Source organism: Heptranchias perlo, chromosome 1 (assembly GCF_035084215.1).
Source record: "Heptranchias perlo isolate sHepPer1 chromosome 1, sHepPer1.hap1, whole genome shotgun sequence".
Taxonomy (NCBI): domain Eukaryota; kingdom Metazoa; phylum Chordata; class Chondrichthyes; order Hexanchiformes; family Hexanchidae; genus Heptranchias; species Heptranchias perlo.
The window spans coordinates 93,623,980-93,648,882 of NC_090325.1; the positions used below are offsets into that span (position 1 = coordinate 93,623,980).

Consider the following 24,903-nt stretch of genomic DNA (forward strand, 5'->3'; position numbering starts at 1 on the left):
ATGAATTAAAAGTAGCATTTCAAAATTCAGACAGCTTTTCATTAAATCAATTCCAGGTATCAACACAGCTAGCAGGTTTTCCTTATTCCTTACAAAATCTATCGTACCTTTTCAGCATTAAACTCTGGGTCAGCACTGGCTGGAGGTCATTAGGTCCAAGGTCCTTCAAACCACCAAGGAAAGAGTACGTGCTTAAGAGAATATTGTTGATTTTCCCACTCTGTGTCTGACATGTTAGCTCTCCATTATACAACAACAGTGGCTTGTGAGAAAATTGAAGTTTGGTACCACCTGCCAGTATGACTTTGGAACCTGTGAATGAAACAAATTTGATCATAAGAAATGGATTGCTATACCAGATGAAGATTAACATGGAAATATACGTTAGGATCAAGAATAAAAAACGGAAATATACTTTAAATGGTAAATCGTTTAATGCAACGGAGTCTGGTGTGTAGGTACATTAAAGTGAATGGACAGGTTAAAATAAAATCAAGAAAATAAAGGGTATTTTGGAGTTTATATTGAGAGGGACCTCCCTTTCCTCTCCAAAGTCCTTGAATAAGTTATAGCCTCCCAAATCCAGTGACCATCTTTCTCGCAACTCCATGTTTGAATCTCTCCAATCAGGATTTTGCCCCTGCCACAGCACAAATGACAACTTTTGTGTCTGCGACCATGGTACACCATACCTCCTCACCCTTCTCGACCTCTCTGCAGCCTTTGATACTGTTTACCACAGCACCCTTCACTAATGCCTCTCCTCAGTTGTCCAGCTTAGTGGGATTGCACTCACTTGGTTCCGCTCTCATCTATTCAATCGTAGCTGGAGCACCTCTAGAAATGTCTTCCCTTCCCACCCTTGCACGTCCAGTGTCCCACAAGGATCTATCGCTGGCCCGTTCCTCTTCCTCATCTACATGCTGCCCTTGGCGACATCATCCCCAGACATGGGGTCAGCTTCCACATTTATGCCGACGACATCCAGCTCTAACTCTCTCGACCCTGCCTCTACCTCTATGTTGTCAGACTGCTTTTCCACTATCCAGTGTTGAATGAGCCAGATTTTCCTCCCATGAAACATTAGGAAGACTGGAGCCATTGTCTTTCGCTTCTGCCACAAACTTTATATTCTTGCCACCGATTCCATTCCCCTCTGTCTCAGGTTGAAGCAGGCTGTACCCAATCTAGGCATCCTATTCAACCCCGAGTTGAGCTTTCAATCTTATATAGTCTCCATCATAAAGACCATCTATTTCCACCTCTGTAACGTTGCCTGCCTCCACCCTTACTTCAGCCCACCTGCAACTGAAACCCTCATCCATGCCTTTTTCAACTCCTGAATCCAATGCTCTCCTGGCTATTCTCCACCCTCTGTAAAATTCAGCTCATCTAAAACTCTGCTTCCCGAATCCTATTCTATACCAACTCCTGCTCAACAATCTGTCCTTGAGCTAATTTGGCTCCTGGACCTCAATTTAAAATTCTCATCCTCATGTTTAAATCTCTTCATCTCCTCACCCCTCTCTATCACTGTAACCTCCTCCATCCCGACAACCCTCCCCAGAACTCTGCATTCCTCCGACTTTGGCCTCTTGTGTCTCCCATCCTCCCGTCTCCCCTTCGCCTCACCATTGGCAACCGTGCCGTCATCCTTCTAGGTCTTATGCTCTGGACTTCCCTCCCTAAACTTCATCAGTTCTTCATCTTCCTCTCTTTCTTTAAGACCCTCATTAAAATCCACCTCAATGATCAAGCTTTTGGTCACCCCTCTTAGTATCTCCTTCCTTGGTTCAGTGTGCATTTTTGTCTAATGATGCTGTCTGTGTCTATGCCTCTACATTAAAGGGCTATATAGATGCAAGCTGCTGTTGTTATTTATTTAATGCAAAAGCAAGAGGTCATGATGACTCTGTACAAAACTATGGTTGTTATGTGCAGAATACAGTGTGCAGTTTTGGCTCCTCGTTATAGAAGCAATATCACAGCCCTAGAAAAACCACAATGCAAATTTACCAAGACAATACCAGGGGGTCAGGTGTCTGAGTTGTGAGGAACGGCCAGAGCAACTAGGGGTGTATTCTCTCAAATATAGAAGACTGATGGGAGATTTGATAGAGATATTCAAAATAATGAAAGGAATAGACAAAATAAACACAGATAATTTGTACTCGTAGGTAAATTGAAGACAAGATGCCATGATCTCTGCCATAAGTACCTGATACATAAAATAGCGAGTTAGGAGAAAGAGTTACAATGTGGAATTCTTCGGCACAACTGGTGATCAATGCTAAATCAATTACAGTATTCAAAAAGGAACTGCCTAATTATAAAAGAAGAAAATTTTTTAAAAAGCGTGGGGTTAAAGTAGAAAAATAAGACTGCGTAAACTGAGCTCACAAAAGGGCCTTCAGCATAGACACAAAGGCCAAATGGCCTCCTCCTGTATTAAAATGTCTATATTTATATGAAGAGTGGTGGCTTGGATTAGAAGGCTACCCCCAATTGTACAACACACCCCAGCCTTCTAGAGTGAAGAAAATCAAAGACAAAAGTGGAGAGAAAAATATATTACAGCTACTCCCTGACTAATAACACAAATACTACATAACTTTGAAATCAGTATAGAGTATAGCCCCAAAAGAACTACTGTAGATAATAATGGGAGAAAAAGAAATGAAGGAAAAATGCAGAAAAAAGCCTCCTATAGAATATGGGTAATTATGTGGGTTCATCAGTGTACCAACGGAAGAAAAGACTCAACTTTCCCAGGATAGATGACAACTTAACTAATTGTATGTGGAGGGGGAAAATCAAATGAGGATAAATATTAAATTCTATTGGACAAAATACTGTTTTCATTATTTTTCTCTTATTGAGGTTCCTGTATGCTGTCTTTCTTTAGAATAAGGAGGACAACAGAAGCACAGTATGACAACTTCATCATACTGGATTCATGCAGCTATGACTATGCTACCTTGAATTGTGTCCTTGTGAAACATGTAGGTATACACTTTGTCATCGTCGTAAGCAATAAAGACTCCTTTATCCATCGTGAAGTGCCCCCAGAGAATGCTTCTGACGGTAGTGGGAAAGTTTGGGATCTCATATACAATATCATTTACCTTTAAAAGAACAAGGTTAATAAGAATCAAATACAGTTGTTCAAATTTGAAAATACCATACACATGCAAAAAACTTGGAGTACTTTGTTCTAGAATTACAGTAACCTGCACTGTAAAAACATGTATCAATGTCCATTCATGGTACCAAGAAAGAAAAGTCTCAACTTCCCCAGTGTAGATGACAACCTAATAATTTGTATGCGGGGAATGAACAAATGAAGAATATTTTAATTTTATTTGATAAATTACTATTGACATGACACGTCCATTAAGCGATTTCTGTTTGTTTTATTTCATGAAAATAAGGAAGACAACTGAAACACAGTATGACAATGTCATGATGCTTGATGATACTGGAAACAGCAGTACTTACTGGACAGTAGACAAACCCATCACTCTTGTCATCAATGAATGCCATTCTGGTCCCATTAGGATCTGGGAAGACTTTACGGATACTGACTGAATGGCGATACTCATTCACATACTGCCAGTCCTCAATATAGAAATATTGGATGATGCCGGTCTGAAACAAGAAAGTTATGGAAATATTGTCAATACTCTCAATACAAGCTTCTCTGGTGATTTTACATGGGGTAATTTGTGAAAAGGGAGGGGAGACAATAATCCTTGGCCCCACACTACAGACAGAAGAGTGGGTATCAGTGATCTACGTTCCTTGCTCTATTGGAGTACCCATGGTCAACAACAACAACTTGCATTTATATAGCGCCTTTAATGTAGTAAAACGTTCCAAGGCACTTCACAGGAGCGTCAGCAAACAAAATTTGACACTGAGCCACATAAGGAAATATTAGGACAGGTGACCAAAAGCTTGGTCAAAGAGGTAGGTTTTAAGGAGTGTCTTAAAGGAGGAGAGAGAGAGAGGTAGAGAGGTGGAGAGGTTTAGGGAGATAATTCCAGAGCTTAGGGCCTAGACAGCTGAAGGCACGGCCGCCAATGGTGACGCGATTACAATTGGGGATACACGAGAGGCAAGAATTGGAGGAGCGCAGACATTTCAGAGGGCTGGAGGAGGTTACAGAGATAGAGAGGGGCAAGGCCACAGAGGGATTTGAAAACAAAGATGAGAATGTTAAAATCGAGGTGTTTCCGGTCTGGGAGCCAATGTAGGTAAGGGAGCACAGGGGTGATGGGTGAACGGGACTTGATACGAGTTGGATACGGGCAGCAGACTTTTGGATGAGCTCAAGGTGAAAGATGGGAGGCCAGCCAGGCGAGGATTGGAATAGTCAAGTCTAGAGGTAACAAAGGCATGGATTTGACACGGGTGACCACAGCATCCTCCTCCAACACCTCTCCTCCAGCTGGGTGGGACTGCGCTCGCCTGGTTCCATGCTTATCTATCCAGTCGTAGCCAGAAAAAAAACTGCAACGACTTCTCTTCCCGTTCCCACACCTCTAGGGTACCCCGAGGATCTATCCTTGGCCCCCTCCTATTTCTCAACCACATGCTGCCCCTCAGCGACATCATCTGAAAACTCGACATCAGGTTCCACGTATATGCTGACGACACCCAGCTCTATTTCACCAGCACCTCTCTCAACCTCTCCACTGTCTCTCATTTGTCCGACATTACTGGATAGTTTCATAATATGTTACAGCACAGAAGGAGGCCATTCGGCCTATCATGCCTGTGCCGGCTGTTTGAAAGAGCTATCCAATTAGTCTCATTCCCCTACTCTTTCACCATATTTCTGTAAATTTTTTCCCTTCAAGTATTTATCCAATTGCCTTTTGAAAGTTATTATTGAATCTGCTTCCACCACCCTTTCAGGCAGTGCATTCCAGATCATAACTGCGCAAAAAATGTTTCCTCATGTCGCTTCTGGTTCTTTTGCCAATCACCTTAAATCTATGTCCTCTGGTTACTGAACCTTCTGCCACTGGAAACATTTTCTCTTATTTACTCTATCAAAACTGTTCATGATTTTGAACACCTCTATCAAATCTCCTCTCAACCTTTTCTGCTCTAAGGAGAACAACCCCAGCTTCTCCAGTCTCTCCACATAACTGAAGTCCCTCATCCCTGGCACCATTTTAGTAAATCTCTTCTGCACCCTCTCTAAGGCCTTGACATCCTTTGTAAAGTGTGGTGCCCAGATTTGGACACAATACTCCAGCTGAGGCCTAACCAGTGTTTTATAAATGTTTAGCATAACTTCCTTGCTTTTGTACTCTATGCCTCTATTAATAAAGCCCAGGATCCCATATACTTTTTTTTTAAGAACAGCCTTCTCAACTTGTCCTGCCACCTTCAAAGATTTGTGTACATGCACCCCCAGGTCTCTCTATTCCTATACGCCCTTTAAAATTGTACCATTTAGTTTATAGTGCCTCTCCTCATTCTTTCTACCAAAATGTATCACTTTACACCTCTCTATGTTAAAATTTATCTGCCAAATGTCTGCCCATTTCACCAGTCTGCCTATGTCCTCCTGAAGTCTGTTACTATCCTCCACATTGTTTCCTACATTCCCTAGTTTCGTGTCATCTGCAAACTTTGAAATTATACCCTGTATACCCAAGTCCAGGTCGTTAATATATATCAAAAAGAACAGTGGTCCTAATACCGACCCCTAGGGCATACCACTGTATACTTCCCTCCAGTCTGAAAAACAACCGTTCACCATTACTCTCTGCTTTCTGTCCCTTAGCCAATTTTATATCCATGCTATCGCTGTCCTTTTAATCCCATGGGCTTTAATTTTGCTAACAAGTCTGTTAAGTGGTACTTTATCAAATGCCTTTTGAAAGTCCATATACACAGCATCAACCACACTACACTCATTAACCCTCTCCGTTACTTCATCAAAGAACTCAATCAATTTAGTCAAACACGATTTTCCTTTAACAAATCTGTGCTGACTTTCATTTATTAGACCATACTTTTCCAAGTGCCAATTAATTTTGTCCCGGATTATTGTCCCTAAAGGTCTTCCCACTACCGCGTTAGGCTGACTGGCCTGTAATTGCCGGGTTATCTCTCTCCCCTTTTTTGAACAGGGGTGTAACATTTGCAAACCTCCAGTTCAGCAGTAAATGAACTGAGGCATGGGCGGAGATGGAGGTAGGCGGTCTTGTTGATGGAGCAGATATATGGTCGGAAGATCATCTCAGCGTCAAATAGGATGCCAAGGTCGCAAACGGTCTGGTTCAACCTCAGACAGTGGCCAGGGAGAGGGATGAAGTCGGTGGCTAGGGAATGGAGTTTGTGGTGGGGACTGAAGACAATGGCTTCAGACTTCCCAATATTTAATTGGAGGAAATTTTTGCTCATCTAGTGCAGTGTGACAAAATCAGAGACATTAGAGGGGTCGAGGGAGGTGGTGGTGAGGTAGAGCTGGGTGTCGTCAGCATACATGTGGAACCTGATGTGTTTTTGGTTGATGTTACCGAGGGGCAGCATGTAGATGAGAAATAGGAGGCAGCCAAGGATAGATCCTTGGGGGACTCCAGAGGTAACGGAGCAGGAAGAGAAGCCACTGCAGGTGATTCTCTGGCTACAACTGGATAGATAAGAATAGAAACAGGTGAGCGCAGTCCCATCCAGCTGGACGACAGAGGAGAAGGAGCAGGAGAGATAGTTTACCAGAGTCACAGTCACATAGGATGTCATTTGTGGCTTTGACAAGGGCCGTTTCAGTTCTGTGGCGGTGGAAACCTGATTGGAGGGATTTAAACTTGGAGTTGCGGGAATGATGGGCACGGATTTGGGAGGTGATAACACGTTCAAGGACTTTGGAGAGGAAAAGGAAGTTGGAGATGGGACGGTAATTTGCAAGGTCAGAGGGGTCAAGGGTGGGTTTTTTGAGGAGGGTGGTGATGGCGGCAGATTTAAAGAGGAAGGAGACAGTACCTGAGGAGACAGAACTGTTAACAATATCAGCTAACATGGGGGCCAGGAAGGGATGTTGGGTGGTCAGCAGTTTGATGTGAATAGGTTTGAGGGAGCAGAAGGTGGGTCTCCTGGACAAGATGAGCTTGAAGAGCGCATGAGGGGAGATAGGGGAGAAACTAGAGAAAGATAGCGTTCAGGGCTAGGGCAGGGGGAACCTTAGAGGAAGTTTGGCTTAGTGGGCTAGGGGAAGGGAGGGAAGCGGCAGAGGCAGCTGAATAGAGAGTCTCAATCTTAGTTAAAAAGAAGCCCACAAGCTTCTCGCATTCGTTGTTGGAGGTGAGGGTGGAGGAGGCAGGGAAGAGGGGTTTAAGAAGACGGTTTGTAACGGTGAAGGGTTATCTTTGCATTCCAGGGCAATCCTGACATAATGAGCAATTTTAGCAGAGGAGAGCAGGACCCCATAGTGCTTTAAGTGGTCCAGCAGATCTGGCGATGAATGGCTAAACCAGTTGTCTGCAATTAGCGTTCAAGTCTGCATCCCTTGGACTTAAGGGAACGGAGATGAGGGGCGTACCAGGGGGAACGACCAGGGTGAGAGAGTAATGGTTTTAATGGGGATATGGGCATCAAAGGTGGAGGTGAGGGTGTGATTGAGCAGATTAGTATAGCTGCAGAAATGTCATGCTGAATGGAAGGCCAAAGGCTAGACAGTTGGGAATTTGAAAGTGCAGTTGTAAGTGACTTGGGGGAGAGTTTTTTCCAGGGTCAAACACAGAAGGAAGTGGTGTTGGGAGGGCGAAGGGGGGTGTGGGTGGAGAGGGATATAAGGAAGTGATCAGAGATGGCCTTATCCATGACTGACACGTTGGGAGTAGAGAGGCCACGTGAGATGGCAAGGTCAAGTGGGTCCAGGGGAAGATTACCTATATTGCATGCAAATAATGGTCACCCATACCAGTATGGGTGTATCTTATGGTGCCTGCCAGGGGAGGGGGTGGGAAAAGTGGCGCTGGCCTGCTACTTTTCGCCAGCCAGCATCACCAGCAGAGAAATGTTTTTTTAAAATCTGCCCCCTTTATAAGGGAGCTGATATTACAAATGAAGTTGGGATTTTGGCTGGGGGTTTTGGATGTCATGGAAGTCATGTCTAGGCTGGATGGAAGTTGCATGTGCCCCAGGGCAAATTGCCAATGGACAGGATTTGAAACAGAGACCTAGGGCAGAATTTTCACTTCGAGTCGGGAAAGGAGTTGGGGCGGTGGGGGGGGGGGGAAATTTTCGGGTAAGGTAAGTTGGCAGGTTATGATCGACCCTAATGAGGCCTGATTGATAGGCTGGCTGTCGAGCAGGAAGGCCTGTGGGAGCAGGCCGCAGTCAGGGATCGGAGGGAGGGATCATGGGCCAAGGCTTGGAGATCGGAGGTCGGGTGAAGAGTCGGAAGTCGGAGGTAGATGGGGGTTCGCCATATGGGGGGGGGGGGGTTTGCGTCCACTATTGGGGGGGGGGGGGGCAGGGGGGGGGGCAGGGGGGGGGGTGTTGGCCGATTGTGGGGTTCCTGACTGCTAGGTGAGCTTGTTGGATCTGGATGAAGAACTCCTGCTCCTCCGGTCCCACAAGCAGTGCAATAAAGACACTTACCTTATGTATCCGGCCCTTCCTGCCTGCTTTCACTTGACGTGAATCAGAAGCAATGGGAAGCCCGAACAGGTAAGGTAAAATTCATTTTACATTTCTAATACACAAAAAATTAAGTACCTCAAGTATCTCAATGAGGTACATTGCCCTTTTAAGTATCGGCCCGCCGGCTTTAAGTGGGGGCGGGGCTTCCTGGCATCTGCTGTGCACGCACATACAAACCTGCCTGGGTTAAACCCAGAAGTGGGCGAGTTGGAGCCAGGATGCAGAAAAAAAGCTGTTATTTTAACCTCCCACCCACCCACAATCCAACCACTTCTCGGAGGTTAAAATTTACTCCCTTATGTCCCTGGGTCCCACCCAAAATCCTGTCTCCATCAGGCCTCATGTGTCCTATTTCCCTCCTGGGAGTGTGGCTGGATCTGAGAAATTTTGGCCCCTAGATCTTTACTGCTAACTGTCCAGTATAACTGTAGGCAAGGATTTAACTTTAAGTTTTATATCCGCTCCTAAACACCGGGGCCTGAGAGGCATCGAGCCCACTCCACCTCCTACTTAGGATGACCGATCAAAGCATTTTGTGGCAGGATTTCTGGGGACTGCAGGCCAAGACCCCAGCCTGAACACCCTGGTGGGCTTCAGTTCTGCCCCAACACCAACATGTATGCCGGGTTCTTCCTGGCATCCACGGGGGGATTGAGCGGGAGAGGAGACAGTAAAGGATTTGTGGGGACAAGGGCATCCAAGGTGGACATAAGGGAGCTGCATAAGTATTGTGGCAAATGGAGGGCCAAAGGCAAGGCAGTTGGCATTTAGAAAGTGCAGTTGTAAATGGTTTGGGGGAAATTTCTTTTTAAACCAGGGATGGACACAGAAAGAAGTTCGGCTGGAAGGGGATTTGGAGATGTGGGTGATGAGGGATGGAAGGAGGTGGACAGAGATGGTCTTGTCTGTGATAATAGACCATGGGAGTAAAGAGGTCATGAGACCGTGAGGCACATCACCCAACAACTCACTTACTTTTTGTATGCACTGTTATCAGCCTCAGCCAGGAGTTCATCCACCTCCCTATTGAACTACACCATGCCAATAATAAAATAGTTTCCATATGGGGCTTAGTGGAAGAATAAACCAGATGAATGCTGTTAATTCAAACTTCAATGCTCTGGGTCTCAGATATGGCACTTACATCTGTTCCATAGACCAAGAAGTCAGCAGTAAGTGCGTGGCATGTGACTCGGCACTTGTCATCACGTCCTGGAAAAAGACGAGTCTCTCTTTCCTCCTGGGCTTCAATGCCTTCCATTTCAATCTGCAACCAAATCAGAAATGGACATAGGACTCTTCCCAACGCTAAGACAAATGACTCATTTGCTATAAAAATGCTACATTTCAACTTCAATAAATTTAAAACACTTTTCAACAGCACTAACATGACCAATTCAGACAGAACAGAAGATCCATGAAAAAAATTTAAGCAATCCTATTAATCTCTCTCTAACCCTCAATTGCTCCCTTCAACAAATATTGATCCAGCTCCCTATTAAAAGATTCTCTGGGACTGTTCTACGTATCCGCTCTCCTGTGCGAATAAAGTTTTTTCTACTCTTTAATCTTGCTTGAGGCATGTGAATTTTGCACATTTGTTGGCAGCTTCTAAAATACACACATTCCTTTTTAACAGTGATCTAGAAGCTGAGTGTTCTATTTGCCCACATTCTGAGATAAAGAGGACAATTTTGCTCTCCCGCTCCATCTGGGCACAAGCCGAAATGCACTCCGCCTTACCTGACCCAGCCCAGCCATTGTTTGCAGGTTCAAGTCATTACTCAAAGCCCTTAACTGGGCTTTGGGCCTGGAAATGGGACAGAAATTTAACTGCTGCTGCCCTAGACCTGGAAGGCTTTCAGCTACTGTAATGGCTTTTGGTTGTGCTGCTGTCCAAAAACAGTAACAAAAAGACCTCCAGCACAATCATCTTCCTGAATATTCTGCTTGGCTCCAACAACTGGCACTCAAGCCCTGCTCAAATCCTCCGAGCTGAGTGGGGCTGAGCACAGGGAATAAACTGCACTTCTTCTGAGCACTCCTCCAATGGGGCCCACCCAGCAGAGACAGTAAAATGGGATGGAAGGTCCTTTTACATCACTCCCACCTCATTTGTGGGGAAATAAAAGTTTGTACCTGCTCTAACACATACATACCTCCCACCCCCAAGCAAGATTAAAGAGTAGAAAAAACTTTATTCGCACAGGAGCCTGAGTGTTCCTCAGGCACAAAGCCCTTAAATGTATTGATCATAAACACAACATTTTTACCAATAGAGGGCATCCAGGAGCTATTTTTAAATATTGTGAACTGATGATGGCAATGTACAGCTTTCCTTATTTTAGACATTTCCCACTTTCAGTAGTCTGGAATTGTTCGCCCCTGTTATGCCATAGTTTTGATTGGTAGGTTCTGAAATTTTCAGATTCTTTCTTTTTTAAAGTCAATGAAAAACTCTACGTGCGTCTAATTCCAAGCCTATATTTGAACATTTCCTGTGGACAGAAAATAACAAACGCAGTAACTATTTATTAACTGCTGGTTTGTATTAGTCAGTAAATCACCAAGAACAAGATACATATGTCCAAAGTAGAGTATGTATAAAATGTTCTATAATCAGAATATATTAACCAAGAAATTCAACTCGTGCCAGCTTTTGGGTGAAACGGGCGGCATGATTCGAATGTGCTCGATGATGTCGCCGAGGGTCCCAAGCCAAATTCAGCATCAGGCCTCATCTGAATGAAACAGGTGAGCTGCAGACGTCAATCAGGCGTCCCAATGCAGCTCACTTGTTGGGGCCTGATGAATTGCAGCCAGCTCTGGTGCTGAGCTGGCCCGCAGATAGGTCTTGGGGGGAGGGGAGGGGAACCCGGGCCAGCAGTATTTTTGTGGAACCAGAAGGATCACTCCTGCTCCTCAGAAATGTAACTTTTAAAAAGTTTTCTTGCCATTTCTTGAGCAGCCTCTAGCAGTCCCTTTAAGGGTCCACCCATTTGTAAATGAATTTCAATTGGGGTCCTACAACCGTTGTTTGGACCCCGATTTACATATGAAAGGCACCTAACTCCTGTTTCAGGCAGGCGCCCTGGACACCTAAAAGTCGCCTGCTTCCAGTTTGGCTGCCGGTGTACTTCTGGGGGAGATCGGAAATTGGTCTCCCCAACATTTAATTTAGGCCTGCATTTCTTCCCCATTATGTCCATTTCTCCGATTCATTTTATCTGCATTCCATAACTCTCTATGTAAATAAGCCCAAGTTCAGGTTCAATACATATATTATTCCACTGTGTAAGTACATGGTAATGATGGTCACAGAAATGCCATTAGTCATTCTTAATTTCTTTATTCCTAGTTTCATTTAATGACACACAGAACTCAGAGTTTAGATAATGAAAAGTTCATAACAGTGGAACAATCTTTGTGAGGATATTGTTGCTGACCCAGTCGATGCCCTATGTACAGTAGGAAATAAAATGTTTCAGAAAAGAATGGTGTCTTCAATCCTCCGAATATATCAAGGCCATGATTTTTCACAGAAAAATATCTTAACTTATAACAAGATATAAAATAGAAAAAGATTTCTATTTGAAATAAGGGGGTCTCTAATGAGGAATAGTGAACAGATTTTAGAATTCATCCGATGTAAATTAGATCTGCAATTAACTCCTTTATTGTTCTACAATCACAGAATTCACACCACAGAAGGAAACTATTCAGCCCATCACCCATGCCAGTGCTAGCTCTTCAACTGGAGCTATCTACTCTAATCCCATTTCACTGCCCTTTCCCCATACTCTTTTGAGTTTTTCCTTTTCAAATACTTAACCAATTCCATTTAACCAATTCTACCTGAACAGCATTCTAATAACCCTGTGTGAAAAAATTCTTCTAGTAAAATCCTGAATCTATGGGCCCGATGTTAGCAGGGCTGCGGGTTCTCGGCGGGGGGGCTATCACGCACCCGGTGAAATTAGTCAGCTCCCCGCGTGATTGTGGCAGACAATCCACTAACCTGGTCCTCCGGGTTCCCCGCTGCTGAGCTGCGCGTCGGGCGGACTGCGCATGCGCAGTAAGGTCTGTCAGCTGGAGGAGCTCTATTTAAAGGGGCAGTCCTCCACTGACAGATGCTGCAACAAACAGAAAAAATCACAGCATGGAGCAGCCCAGGGGGAAGGCTGCTCCCAGTTTAATGATGCCTCACTCCAGGTATCAATACATGGGGTGAGGAGGAGGGGGAGGACAGAGATCTTCCTCCCGGCGGGCGGGAGGAAGCGGCCTGCCTCTGCCACCAGGAAGGCCTGGCTCGAGGTGGCAGAGGAGGTCACCAGCACCACCAATATATCGCCCACCTGCATACAGTGCAGGAGGCGCTCCAATGACCTCAGTAGGTCAGCCAAAGTGAGTACACTCACTATGTCCCCTACACTCCGTCTGCCACATCACCGCCCCCAACCCACATCTCCTTCTGCACTGCCAACACTACTCTGTCACATCACCCCTCATACCCACTCAAACCTCATCCTCATCGTACCTGCACCTACTCACCTCGCCAGTACTCATCCTGCCACTACCACTCAACCCAATCCTCATACAATCTCATGGCTCTATCTCGTACTCACCCTCTCATGTATCTCTTTCACGGCCAGCCTCACTCAACCTGCCACAGGGCATGCATCACATATGTGCAGTAGGCAGCGTAAGGCAAACGTGTCGTGAGCATGAAGGGGATGCACAAGGGTGTTTGAGGGTTTGTCATGGTTGTTACTTATATTGAATTTCTGACCAACTCACATAACATATTATATTGGCACCACTACTGCCATGTCTTCGCGAATCTTGTCTGGTCTGTGCAATAATGCCCTTTCCTGAGGATCACTATGAAGACCCACAACTGATGCCACCCATTGTGTCACTGCAGAGTGGGTGTAGGTGTATTTACAGGGCTCTTTTGTGCAGACGGCTGAGAGACGTCGGCGATGTCCCCGGTGGCACCCTGGAAGGATGCGGAGAAGTTGTTGTTGAGGGCAGTGGTGACTTTGACAGTGACAGGTAAGAAGATGGTGCTCGGGCCAGCCGGGAGCAGCTTGGCATGAAGGAGGCAGCAGATGTCCACGACTACATGTCGAGTGACTCTGAGCCTCCGTGTGCACTGCTGCTCAGAGAGGTCCAGGAAGCTGAGCCTCGGTCTGTGGAACCTGTGGCGAGGGTAGTGCCCTCTGCGACGCATCTCTCTCTGCCATTGCCCTCCCTCCCGCTGTGCAGGTGGATGTGTCACAGCACTGTGTTGTGGAGCTCCACGTGTCAGAGGTGGACGGCATGGATGGCGAGGCTGGTGATGCTGTTCGCCCTCCGAGGAGGTCATGACTGCAGCTATGGCGGCCCCCATCCGGAAGACGTACATCTGAGGGGGTCCACAAGGTAGGTACATGTGTCTGGACACCGGGGTAAGTGTGCAAGTTGGTGACTTTGATGGTCAGGAGGAGGGTGGTGGAGGCCAAACTTTGTCCCAAGTGACAGAGTGGCCTCCAGCAATGAGTGAGGGTCTCCCCCCCCACCTGTCAAATGGACCTTTGCAGCTGCCACAGGCTGATGGCTGCAACAGGTCCATTTGAACTGGGAGTGTTTCCCCCAGTGTGGGAAACAGTCCCAGGTTGCTCTAAAATCCCACCCCTCCTCACATAATCCCTTAATCAGGTCAGTCAATGGCCTGAAATACCTAAATAAATACTGTCAAGTGGCATCCCACTGGCTTTAATTGCCTGCGGGATTCCCACCAGCGGGGGCTGCGCGCGCACGCCGGCGCGTCAGCGGGGAACCCGGAAGTGCGCGTTCTAGGTGGGCTCCGGTCCCGCTCCGGGATTTCACGATTTTCGGGGTCCCCCCGCCAGGAACGCACCCGATAGCGGGTGCTAAAATGCAGCCCTATAACTCATATTATTGATTCTCTAACCAGTGAAAACAATCTTTCAATATTTACCCTCTCAAAAGCTTTCATAATTTTGAAAACCTCTATTTGTTCTTCTCTGTTCCAGTGGAGGAAAAAAGCAATATTTCCTAATTTTTTGTTATAATAATAACCTCTCATTCCTGTTATCATTGTAGTGAATCTTTATTGTACCTTTTCTGTGGCTCTAATATCTCTCCTATAATAGTGCCCAGAGCTGTAGCTTAACCAATATCACGTACACATTCAACATCACTTCTTTGTTGTTATATTCAATGCCCCTAATGTAAAGGCTCACGATCCCATTTATCCTTTTTAAGGTCTTTTCTACCCGCACTCACATGTTTAAAGATCAACGCATGCCTCTGCTCCTCCACTCTGTTAAGAATCTTACAATTTAGGGTATACTTCCCTTTTACTCTCTCCCCACCATCCCCCCCCCCCACCCCGCCAAATATGCTACTTCACATTTCTCTGCACAAAACTGTACCTGTAACTTACCTGCCCACTCTACTAACCTGTTTCCCTGCATTTTTCCATTCTCTCTGTTTCCGATGTCCCTAATTTGAAATCTTGGTAGGCTTCGGCCTTCCCCAAACCCCTCTGCCTGCCTACACATCTCTCCACCATTAAAAGCCTGTTCAAAATACATCTCTTCAACCAAGCTTTTGGTGAAGTCTCCTAACCTTCCCGCAAAGGCTTGGTGCCCACTCTTTTACCCACTGTGAAGTGCCTTTGGACGTTATTAAAGGCATTAAATAATTATTGTTGTTACATCATAACAACTTGCATTTATATAGCACTTTTAAGGGAGTAAAATGTTCAGAGGAGCTTCACAGGAGTGCAACCAGACAAAAAATTGACACCGAGGTAAAGTAGGAGACATTAGGAAAGAGGTCAGTTTTAAGCACCATCTTAAAGGAGGAGAGAGAGACGGAGAGGCAATTCCAGAGCTTAGGGCCTAGATGGCTGAGGGGCATGGTCGCCAATGGTGGGGCGAAGGAAGTCGGGATGCACAAGAGGCCAGCAATTGGAGGAACACAGAGTTCTCGGAGGGTTGTAGGGCTGGAGGAGGATACGGAGATAGGAAGGGGCGAGGCCTTGGAGGGATTTGAAAACAAGGATGTGAATTTTAAAATCATCAGCAAACTTTGATATCATTCCTTTTCTGCCTATATCCAAATCATTTATAAAAATGGAAAACAAAAGAGATGCCAGCACAGATTCCTAAGACACACCATTACATACTCCCACCAACCTAAAAATCATTCATTTACCCTCTATTGTTCTTTCCTTTCTTTTGCTATTTTAATGGGGAAATTTTGCCATAAAATGCATCTTGTCTCTTGCTGAATTTTAAAAAACATTTATTCTTTTTTCTTTCCCTTTTTGGTCTCTGTTCCCAACCAAGGTGACAATCAGGATTTTTAATTCAACAAGAAACAAAAAAACATTTCTACAGTTTATTTTTAAAAGGGGTACAGATGGTGAGAGTCTTGAAGTGGTTTCATTACCTCTGGTAGTGCACTGGTTAATAAATTTGTGTATTATTTTAAAATTAACAGATTTAACAACTGCATTAAAATAGTGCACAAAGAAATTTAATGGAAACATGTTAACCAGTGCGCTACCAGAAGAAACTAAAGTCCAAGATAAAGGCCTTGAAATTAGTGTAGAGTAACAGTGCACACTTACTTAATGCACTCATCTGAAATGTTTTATTTGCTACTTTAGTGGGGGGTATTAATTCATTTAAAATAAATGGGTTAATTCTTGGCCTAAGATAGCAGACAAATGAATGAAGCATTTGTATGCTACTATACCACAGTGTAAGGGCAACCCCTTTTATAATATATATACACATCTTTTTCTTAGTGATTTAACCTCAATTACATCAATTAAAATTATGCAATAACTAGCTCAGATGAATGTCACAATTAAACTAAAGCAATACTTATTGGCCTGCTGATTCCAGTAAACTGCACTTTCTGAACAACCTGTATTATACCTGCTGAATAACTGGGAGCATAAAATCGAAGCTGGAACTGATCTACAAATGAGAAAACAAAATCATTAGGCTTTAGAGTTAGTGAGAATGTATTACTACGGGGAACATGCACAAAAAATCATTTGTGAGGCTGAACCTAAGAACTATAATATTTTATGTAAACCACATATGTAAAGCTTTTCCAGTTTTAAATTAGTTTATTTTCCTGCACCAACAGCTGTTGGTGTAGCAGGATCAGTGCTGCCACCGGAGTATTCCTGCACTTATGTTGGAGTATTGTGATGTGTAAAAAAGATGAAGAATAATGTGATAGTACTGGATGATGTGTTCCATTGATTTCAAACAACCAGCTAATGAAATGAAATAATATTTAATAATAACAGTATTTTGCCCACCCAGCATACAGCTCAGTTCCACTTTTGATCTCATGGAGACTGCTGGGTTGGAGGGCAGTATTTTGTTAAAATTAAATTTTATTTGATTTCAGTACCTGGCTCAGCATTGAGCACAATGGAGTGAGGATTCATTGTCCAGCACATTCATTTCATGGTTGCGTATCAAAATGTTTTCTTGAAATTATAAAAAAGAATTCGACATAAGGTGTATTCAACTTAAATTAAGTTGACAAACAGTTCAACAAAAAGTCCTTTAGATTTACATGTCACTAGCTAATGATTAAATTAAGCATCTTAAACCATCTGTTAAAGTCTTAGGTTTTGATTGTAAACCAAATACATTTTTTTCACAATTATCTATTGTGGTCAAATTAAATTGGACAGAAAACAATTTAACTGAAAACCAATATGATGAAATGAGGCAAGTGCATGTAATGGGCTAGCTTGCGAGTGAACACAAATGGATCTGAAAAAATAATGTAAATACATTCAGGTAAATAAGTCACAATAAACATTTATAGAAGTTAACAATATTAAACTCTATTGCAGAGTATAAAAACACATACTCGCATGTTACAGTACTAGTAACATTTAAACTGGAATCATTATTTCAATTACTTAAACACCAATATTAGTGTGCATAATGTACATATGTATAATAGATTGCCATTGTTGATAATTGTCTTAGTACTGAGCCATACACACCAGGAAGGTCCCAGTTCAATCGTTGACCAGTGCTCAATTAGTTGATCTCATTTGCAGCAGCAGTAAGAGCACTACCGTTAACTTTCCTGTTCCTGGCCTAGAAGAGGTTGTTGCTCTTGACTGCTTAGCATTGACCCTTGCTGAAAGTGCATGTGCAGACACTGGGTAAGGACAGTTTTGGGCTCAGTTGTGATTTCAGCTATGAGCTCAGTTGTGATTTCAGCTATGGGCAAATAGCCTGTTGATCCTCACTCTCTCTAGATATACAGGATTGATGGTCATACAGGTAAGTTAGTGGAGCACTGCCAGGGTATACTATAGCATGAGTCGATGAGTCGGAAGGAGAGGGAGTGGAAGAGAGAAGGAAAAAAATTAGGAAAAAATTAACATAAAATAGATAGCTCGCAGGAAGTCATTCGGTAGTAACTCAAAACAGTTCCAACGACATGACAAACCATAAGAACGTTTGAATGGTTTATGAATACTTGTATAAACGTAAGACTCCGTTAAAATCACTGCCAAATTTATTTTTTATTTTAATTTGTATAAATTGCTTTTTAGTGTTTTTAAAAAGTTAAATTGAGTTTTCTTACTGTTTATAGTGGCTACGCTGAACATAACAGACACACTGTAATGTTTGTGACGGGTAATAAAGATGATGTAAGGCCTGAAGGTAAGTAGCATCGTGTGACTCATGCTATACAGAAATGCTTTTCTAGTATGAGCAAGGAAAGACGACTCATTAATAAGACCTGGAAGGCTAGACCTCTCATCGTGAGCTGCAATTCTTCCACATGGTTCCAGATAACCCTGCAAGCCAAGACCCTGATAAGTAGGTTTATCCTGAATGAATAAGCAGTGGAGAACTTAACAGTGCCCTGTTTTAGTAAGCTATGTGGTTTTTGCTGATTAAATATTCCTTTGTGAACATTTAAGAGTCTCTAAGCTTTGGCTCCTCCTAATCTGCATTAAAACTTTCTGGGCCTTAGGTAAGTAGGGCGTATCCTTATGGCTGAGAGAGTGTGTGCACTCCATATCAGGCAAACAGAAATTCAACTGGCATGAATTTCTTGGTAGCTCAGTTTAGAGACTCTTAAGCGCGAAGATATAATTTTGTACATGTCTAACATCCGGCTGATCAAAAAAAATGTTTTTAACACTCTTCTGTGAGAGAGAAAGAATTCCTAGATGCTTAAGTTTTCCAGTTTGATAAAACTAATTTTTGTATTAGCTAAAAAATCTGAGTCCAAAAAGACAAACTTACTAGTGACTGGAATGTTAAATGCAAAATTTGAACTATGTTGCATATTTACCATATGTAGCTGAACTCTTCCCTCAAACAAAACTGCCGCATAGTCAGAATTCAAGCACATACTAGTTACTGTGCCCAAGTACTCCATGTCTTTTAGCTTCTCCACTCCTAAAAAGTCAAACAAAACAGCAAATCAATCAGCACTTTTTTGGATAAAAATAATATTCTACATCATTCCAGAAACTGCACGAACCCTTTTTCATCCCATGAGATCTAAAGAAGTTCATAAGCTAAACTAAAAATTGCTTTAATTTCCCTAATATAAAAAAGCTAAACTGATGAGATCCAAATGAGTTGTCACATTTTTACAGATTACAGAAAGTGCATTTGTAGTACTTCATAGATGGGGCAATTAGATGGGGATTTTATTTAGTTTTGTTTATATTTTTCCTGTTTTAGCTCTTCCCCTGCCTGTGGCACTCTAGAACTGTCTGTCAGTAACAACCCACTTCCCATCTTCCATGGAGATGTACCAGTGTGTTATGCCATCATGCATCTGTGGTTTAAGACTATTTTGACTGCTTCTAAAACAATTGCAGACATAGAGGCCTGAATTTAGCAGGCCTGCGGGTTCCCAGCGGGTGGTCCTCCGGGAGCGTGGTCAACACGCTCGGCGAAATTAGTGGGTTGCCCACCCGATCGTAGCAGGCAACCCACTAATAGGAATCAATTACCTGCTCCTCCGGGGTCCACGGCGCTGGCCTGCGCGTCGGTCGGGCTGCGCATGCGCAGTACGATCTGTCAGCTGGAGGCTCTCTAGTTAAAGGGGCAGTCCTCCACTGACAGATGCTGCAACCAATGGGACAAATTGCAGCATGGAGCAGCCCAGGGGGAAGGCTGCTCCCAGTTTAATGATGCCTCACCCCAGGTATCATCAGATGGGGTGAGGAGGAGGGGGAGGACACAGATCTTCCCCCCGGCGGGCGGGAGGAAGCGGCCTGCCTCTGCCACCAAGAAGGCCTGGCTCGAGGTGGCAGAGGGGGTCACCTGCGCCACCAACATATCGCCCACCTGCATACAGTGCAGGAGGCGCTGCAATGACCGCAGTAGGTCAGCCGCAGTGAGAACACGAAGTCTTTCCCCTACACTCCGTCTGCCACAACACTGCCCCCACCCCACATCTCCTTCGGCACCGCCAACACTATTCTGTCACATCACCCTTCATACCCACTCACACCCCATCCTCATCTTACCTCCACCTACTCACCTCGCCAGTACTCACCCTGCCACTAACACGCAACCCACTCCTCATACAATCTCATTGCTCCATCCCATACTCACCCTCTCGTGCATCTCCCTCACGGCCAGCCTCACTCAACCTGCCACCACCTGTGCTGCAGCCACAGGGCATGCATCACATATGTGCAGTAGGCAGCGTAAGGCAAACGTCTCGTCAGCATGAAGGGGGTGCACAAGGGTGTCTGAGGGTTTGTCATGGGTGTTACCCATATTGAATTTCAGAGCAACAAACAGCACACATTATATTGACACCACCACTGCCATGTCTCCGCGAATCCTGTCCGTTGTGTCCAATAATGCCCGCTCCTGGGTATCACTATGAGGACCCACCACTGATGCCACCCATCGTGTTACTGCAGAGTAGGTGCAGGTGTATTTGCAGGGCTCGTCCACGCAGACGACTGAGAGACATCGGCGGTGTAGCCGGCTGCACCCTGGAAGGATGCGGAGGAGAAGGTGTGGAGGGCAGTGGTGACTTTGCCAGCGACAGGTAAGCAGTTGGTGCTGGGGCCAGCCAGGAGCAGCTCGGCATGAAAGAGGCTGCAGATCTCCACGACTACATGTCGAGCGAATCTGCGCCTCCCTGTGCACTGCTGCTCGGAGAGGTCCGGGGAGCTGCGCCTCGGTCTGTGGACCCTGTGGCGAGGGTAGTGCCCTCTGCGACGTGTCTCTCTCTGCGGTAGCCCTCCCTCCTGCTGTGCAGGTGGGCGTGCAACAACACCGTGTTGGGGGGATCCACGTCCCTGCGGCGGACGGCGTGGACTGCGAGGCTGCTGGTGCTGGTCATGCTCTTCGTCCTCCAAGGGTCTCCACACACCACCCAACTGGCAGGTGTTGGTCTGAGGGGTTGTGTAGGGTAGGTGTGTGGTTCCTCGGACTGGGGCTGCGGTTTCGTGTCGGTCTGTCCTCTGGCTTGGCGGGGGGTGGTGGAGGGCAGGGGTTGCCCTATGTGACGCGGTGGCCTCCTGCGTGGGTGAGGGCTCTCCCCCGTGGAGCGCACCTTGGCACCTGCCACAGGCTGCTGGCTGCAACACGCCTGGTTGGAGGGAGACTGTTTCCCCCAGTGTGGGAAACTCACTGCCTTGAACCTAAAATCCCACACTTCCTCTTTTGACAGCTGCTTCAGCTCATTAACTGACCACAACGAGCAAGGTAAGTACTCTCAAGTGGAACCCCGCTGGCTTTAATTGCCTGCGGGATTCCCACCAGCGGGGCTTGCGCGCGCAGCCCCGCACGTCAGCGCGGTACCCGGAAGTGGCCCGGATTTCGTCGCGATCCGGTCACGTGACCGGAGATCGGGATTTTCGGGGCCACCCCGCTGGGAACCCGCCGGAAACACGCTCCTAAAATCGAGCCCAGATAGTCCACTAGAAAAAAACTACATAGGCCCATAAAGCACAAATCTTGAGACAAATACACAATACAATGAACTCACATAATAATGAAATATGTACATCGTACTCTGAAAGTCATAAATTTCTTACACTATGAATTGTATCCAATACATTAATATCACTACGCTCGAAGGCGGAAAATTGGAATATTAATTACTCGCCTCCACACGCCCCACCCCACCAAGAAAAATACTCGAGTTCAAGGTGGGTAATCCACACCTAAAAGTAGCATTTTATGCCTTCAATGATCTTTAGCAGTTTCAGCTTTGTGGCAAACGGGTTGGGGGAAAAGGGGAGGAGGAAATGGAGTGAGGAGATGGATGAGCGAGGAGGGGAGAAGATGGGATGGGGAAGGTAAAAGCAGGGGGCAAGGAGGCTGTGAATGGGGTGGGACAGTGGCAGGATGGAGACTGACAGTCTCCATTTTCCTTCACCTCTGTTCCCAAAATATCGTCAGAACCCAGACCAATACCTCCTCCACTCTCATCTACAACCTACCTGATGGGAAACTGGTACCAATCAGCAACATAAAGAAGATAATGCAAGAGATAGGAGAGGAGACGAGGTCAGATCAGGGGTGGGGGTGGGGTTGGGGGGGTGAAGGGCGCTGGGAAGATCTTCCCACTAATTCCCTGCCCATCTTCAATCATGCTAAAAGACCGCAGAATCACTTTCACAATGCTGATAGGCCCCTGGGCCCTCCCCCACCCCCGCCTCTTTGAGCTGCTGGAGCCCTGGACCCTCCCCACAATCCTCCCTTGCCTAACCTCAGAGATATCAGGACCTTCCTTCCTGTGCTACCACAACCCAGACACTGCTCTCCAGTTTTGCCACAGCCTAGACATCCCTCCCACTGTTTATATTTCCAGGGCTTCACCCCAAACTCCCAACCCAGGAATCTTGCCCACATAAGCCAAATCCCAATCTTGCCAAAGCCCAGATTCCTCCTGCACAGTGTTACCAAACCATGAGGACAGCAAAAGGGACAAGGAATGAAATAAACATAAAAGAGAAAGTAGGAACATTAGGAACAGCAGTAGTCCATTCAGCCCCTCTATCCTGCTCTGCCATTCAATTAGATCATGGCTGATTTGCACCTCAACTCCATTTTCCCGCCCTTGCTCCATATCTCTTGATATCCTTACCTAACAAAAATCTATCTATCTAAGTCTCGAAAGCTCCAATTGTTCTGGCATCTACAGCCTTTTGGGGACAGAGTTCCAAATTTCTACTAGCCTGTGTGTAAAAAAGTGCTTCCTAATTTTGCTCCCAAATAGTCTAGGTCCAATTTTAAGATTATGTCCCCTTGTTCTTGATTTCCCCCACCAGAGGAAATAGTTTCTCCGTATCTACCCTATCAAATCCTTTTAACATTTTAAGCACCTCGATCAGATCACCCCTCAATCTCCTACACACAAGGGAATACAAGCCAAGTTTATGCAACCTGTCTTCATAATTTAACCCTCTAAACCACAGTATCATTCTGCTGAATCTACGCTGCACCCATTCCAAGGCCCATCCTGAGTTGCAATGGCCAAAACTGAACGCAGTACTCCAGAGTGGGCCTAACCAAGGCTCTATACAACTGAAGCATAATCTCTATACAACTGAAGCATAATCTCCTTTGCATTCCACGCCCCCCCTTGAGATAAAGGCCAACATTCCATTAGCTTTTTTGATTTCTTTTTGTACCTGTCTACTGGCTTTTAATGATTTGTGCACTTGCACTCCCAAATCTCTTTGCTCCTCTACAGTCCCTAGTTTCTCACCATTTAGAAAATACTCTTGTGGATGACCTCACACTTGCCCACATTGAACTCCATTTGCTACAGTTTTGCTCACTCGCTTAATCTATGTCCCTTTGCAACTTCTTGCTCCCATCTGCACTACTTACTGTCCCTCCTAACTCAGTGCCCAAAACAAGTAAGATTGCCAAACAGACAGAGGGGTTGGAGTTACGTATGCTAATGCACAAAGTATTATGAATAAAATTGGTGAATTAAAGGCATTAATTGCTACGGAGAATATGAAATAATAATAACCGAGATGTGGCATAGGCTAGGGCAGCAGCGGAAGCCGAACATCCCTGGCTACAAAATATTCATGAGAGGTAGAGTAAGAAAAAAATGGGGAGAGGCCAGGGTTAATCAGATTCCATTACAGCCACAGCGCTAGAACATGGGGAAGATATAGGGGATGGTGCAAAAGCCAAATCTATTTAGTTAGAGTTAAGGAATAAGAAGAGAAAGTAAATATTCTTTTGGGTGTATATTATAGACCAACGAGCAGCAGAAAAGAGGCTGAGAAAGAGATATGTAGACAATTCATAGAAAATGGAGAAACAACAGAACAATAATAATGGGTGACTTTAATTATCCAAAAAATAGACTGGGATAAGAGAAATGTAAGTAGCAAAGAAAGGGAGGGATTTCTAGAATGTGTCCAGGACTGTGTTTTCAGTCCAACAAAAAATCGGCAATGCTGGATCTAGTACTAAGTGGGGCAAATGTAAGATAATGAAAAGAGCCACAGTTTCTCTAGTTTCTACTCAAAACTAAAATCTCCATCCCTGGTATCATCTTAGTGATTTTCTTCTGCACCCTAACCATGACTTCCTTCCTAAAGTAAGGCACCCAAAACTGGGCACAATATTCTAACTGCAGTCTCGCCAATAATTTGTGCAGGTTTTTTTTTATTCGTTCATGGGATGTGGGCGAGGCTGGCATTTATTGCCCATCCCTAATTGCCCTTGAGAAGGTGGTGGTGAGCTACCTTCTTAAACTGCTGCAGTCCGTGTGGTGAAGGTTCTCCCACAGTGCTGTTAGGAAAGGAGTTGCAGGATTTTGACCCAGCGACGATGAAGGAACGGCGATATATTTCCAAGTCGGGATGGTGTGTGACTTGGAGGGGAACGTGCAGGTCGTGCTGTTCCCATGTGCCTGCTGCTCTTGTCCTTCTAGGTGGTAGAGGTCGCGGGTTTGGGAGGTGCTGTCGAAGAAGCCTTGGCGAGTTGCTGCAGTGTATCCTGTCCATGGTACACACTGCAGCCACTGTGCGCCAGTGGTGAAGGGAGTGAATGTTGAGGGTGGTGGATGGGAAGCCAATCAAGCGGGCTGCTTTGTCCTGGATGGTGTCGAGCTTCTTGAGTGTTGTTGGAGCTGCACTCATCCAGGCAAGTGGAGAGTATTCCATCACACTCCTGACTTGTGCCTTGTAGATGGTGGAAAGGTTTTGGG

At 45.2% G+C, this 24,903-nt stretch overlaps 1 protein-coding gene across 3 annotated transcripts in view; it reads right to left on the reverse strand.

Moving 5' to 3' along the window:
* Nucleotides 1-24,903, reverse strand: part of wdr19 (WD repeat domain 19) — a 140,685-nt gene that overhangs the window by 59,282 nt on the left and 56,500 nt on the right. For all 3 annotated transcript variants that reach the window (XM_067988659.1, XM_067988668.1, XM_067988676.1), the window contains exons 13-17: nucleotides 19,036-19,142; nucleotides 9,809-9,931; nucleotides 3,499-3,648; nucleotides 2,978-3,125; nucleotides 108-312 (exon numbers count right to left, since the gene is read on the reverse strand). In XM_067988659.1, the coding sequence (XP_067844760.1) occupies nucleotides 108-312; nucleotides 2,978-3,125; nucleotides 3,499-3,648; nucleotides 9,809-9,931; nucleotides 19,036-19,142 (733 nt within the window). The remainder of the gene's footprint in view (nucleotides 1-107; nucleotides 313-2,977; nucleotides 3,126-3,498; nucleotides 3,649-9,808; nucleotides 9,932-19,035; nucleotides 19,143-24,903) is intronic.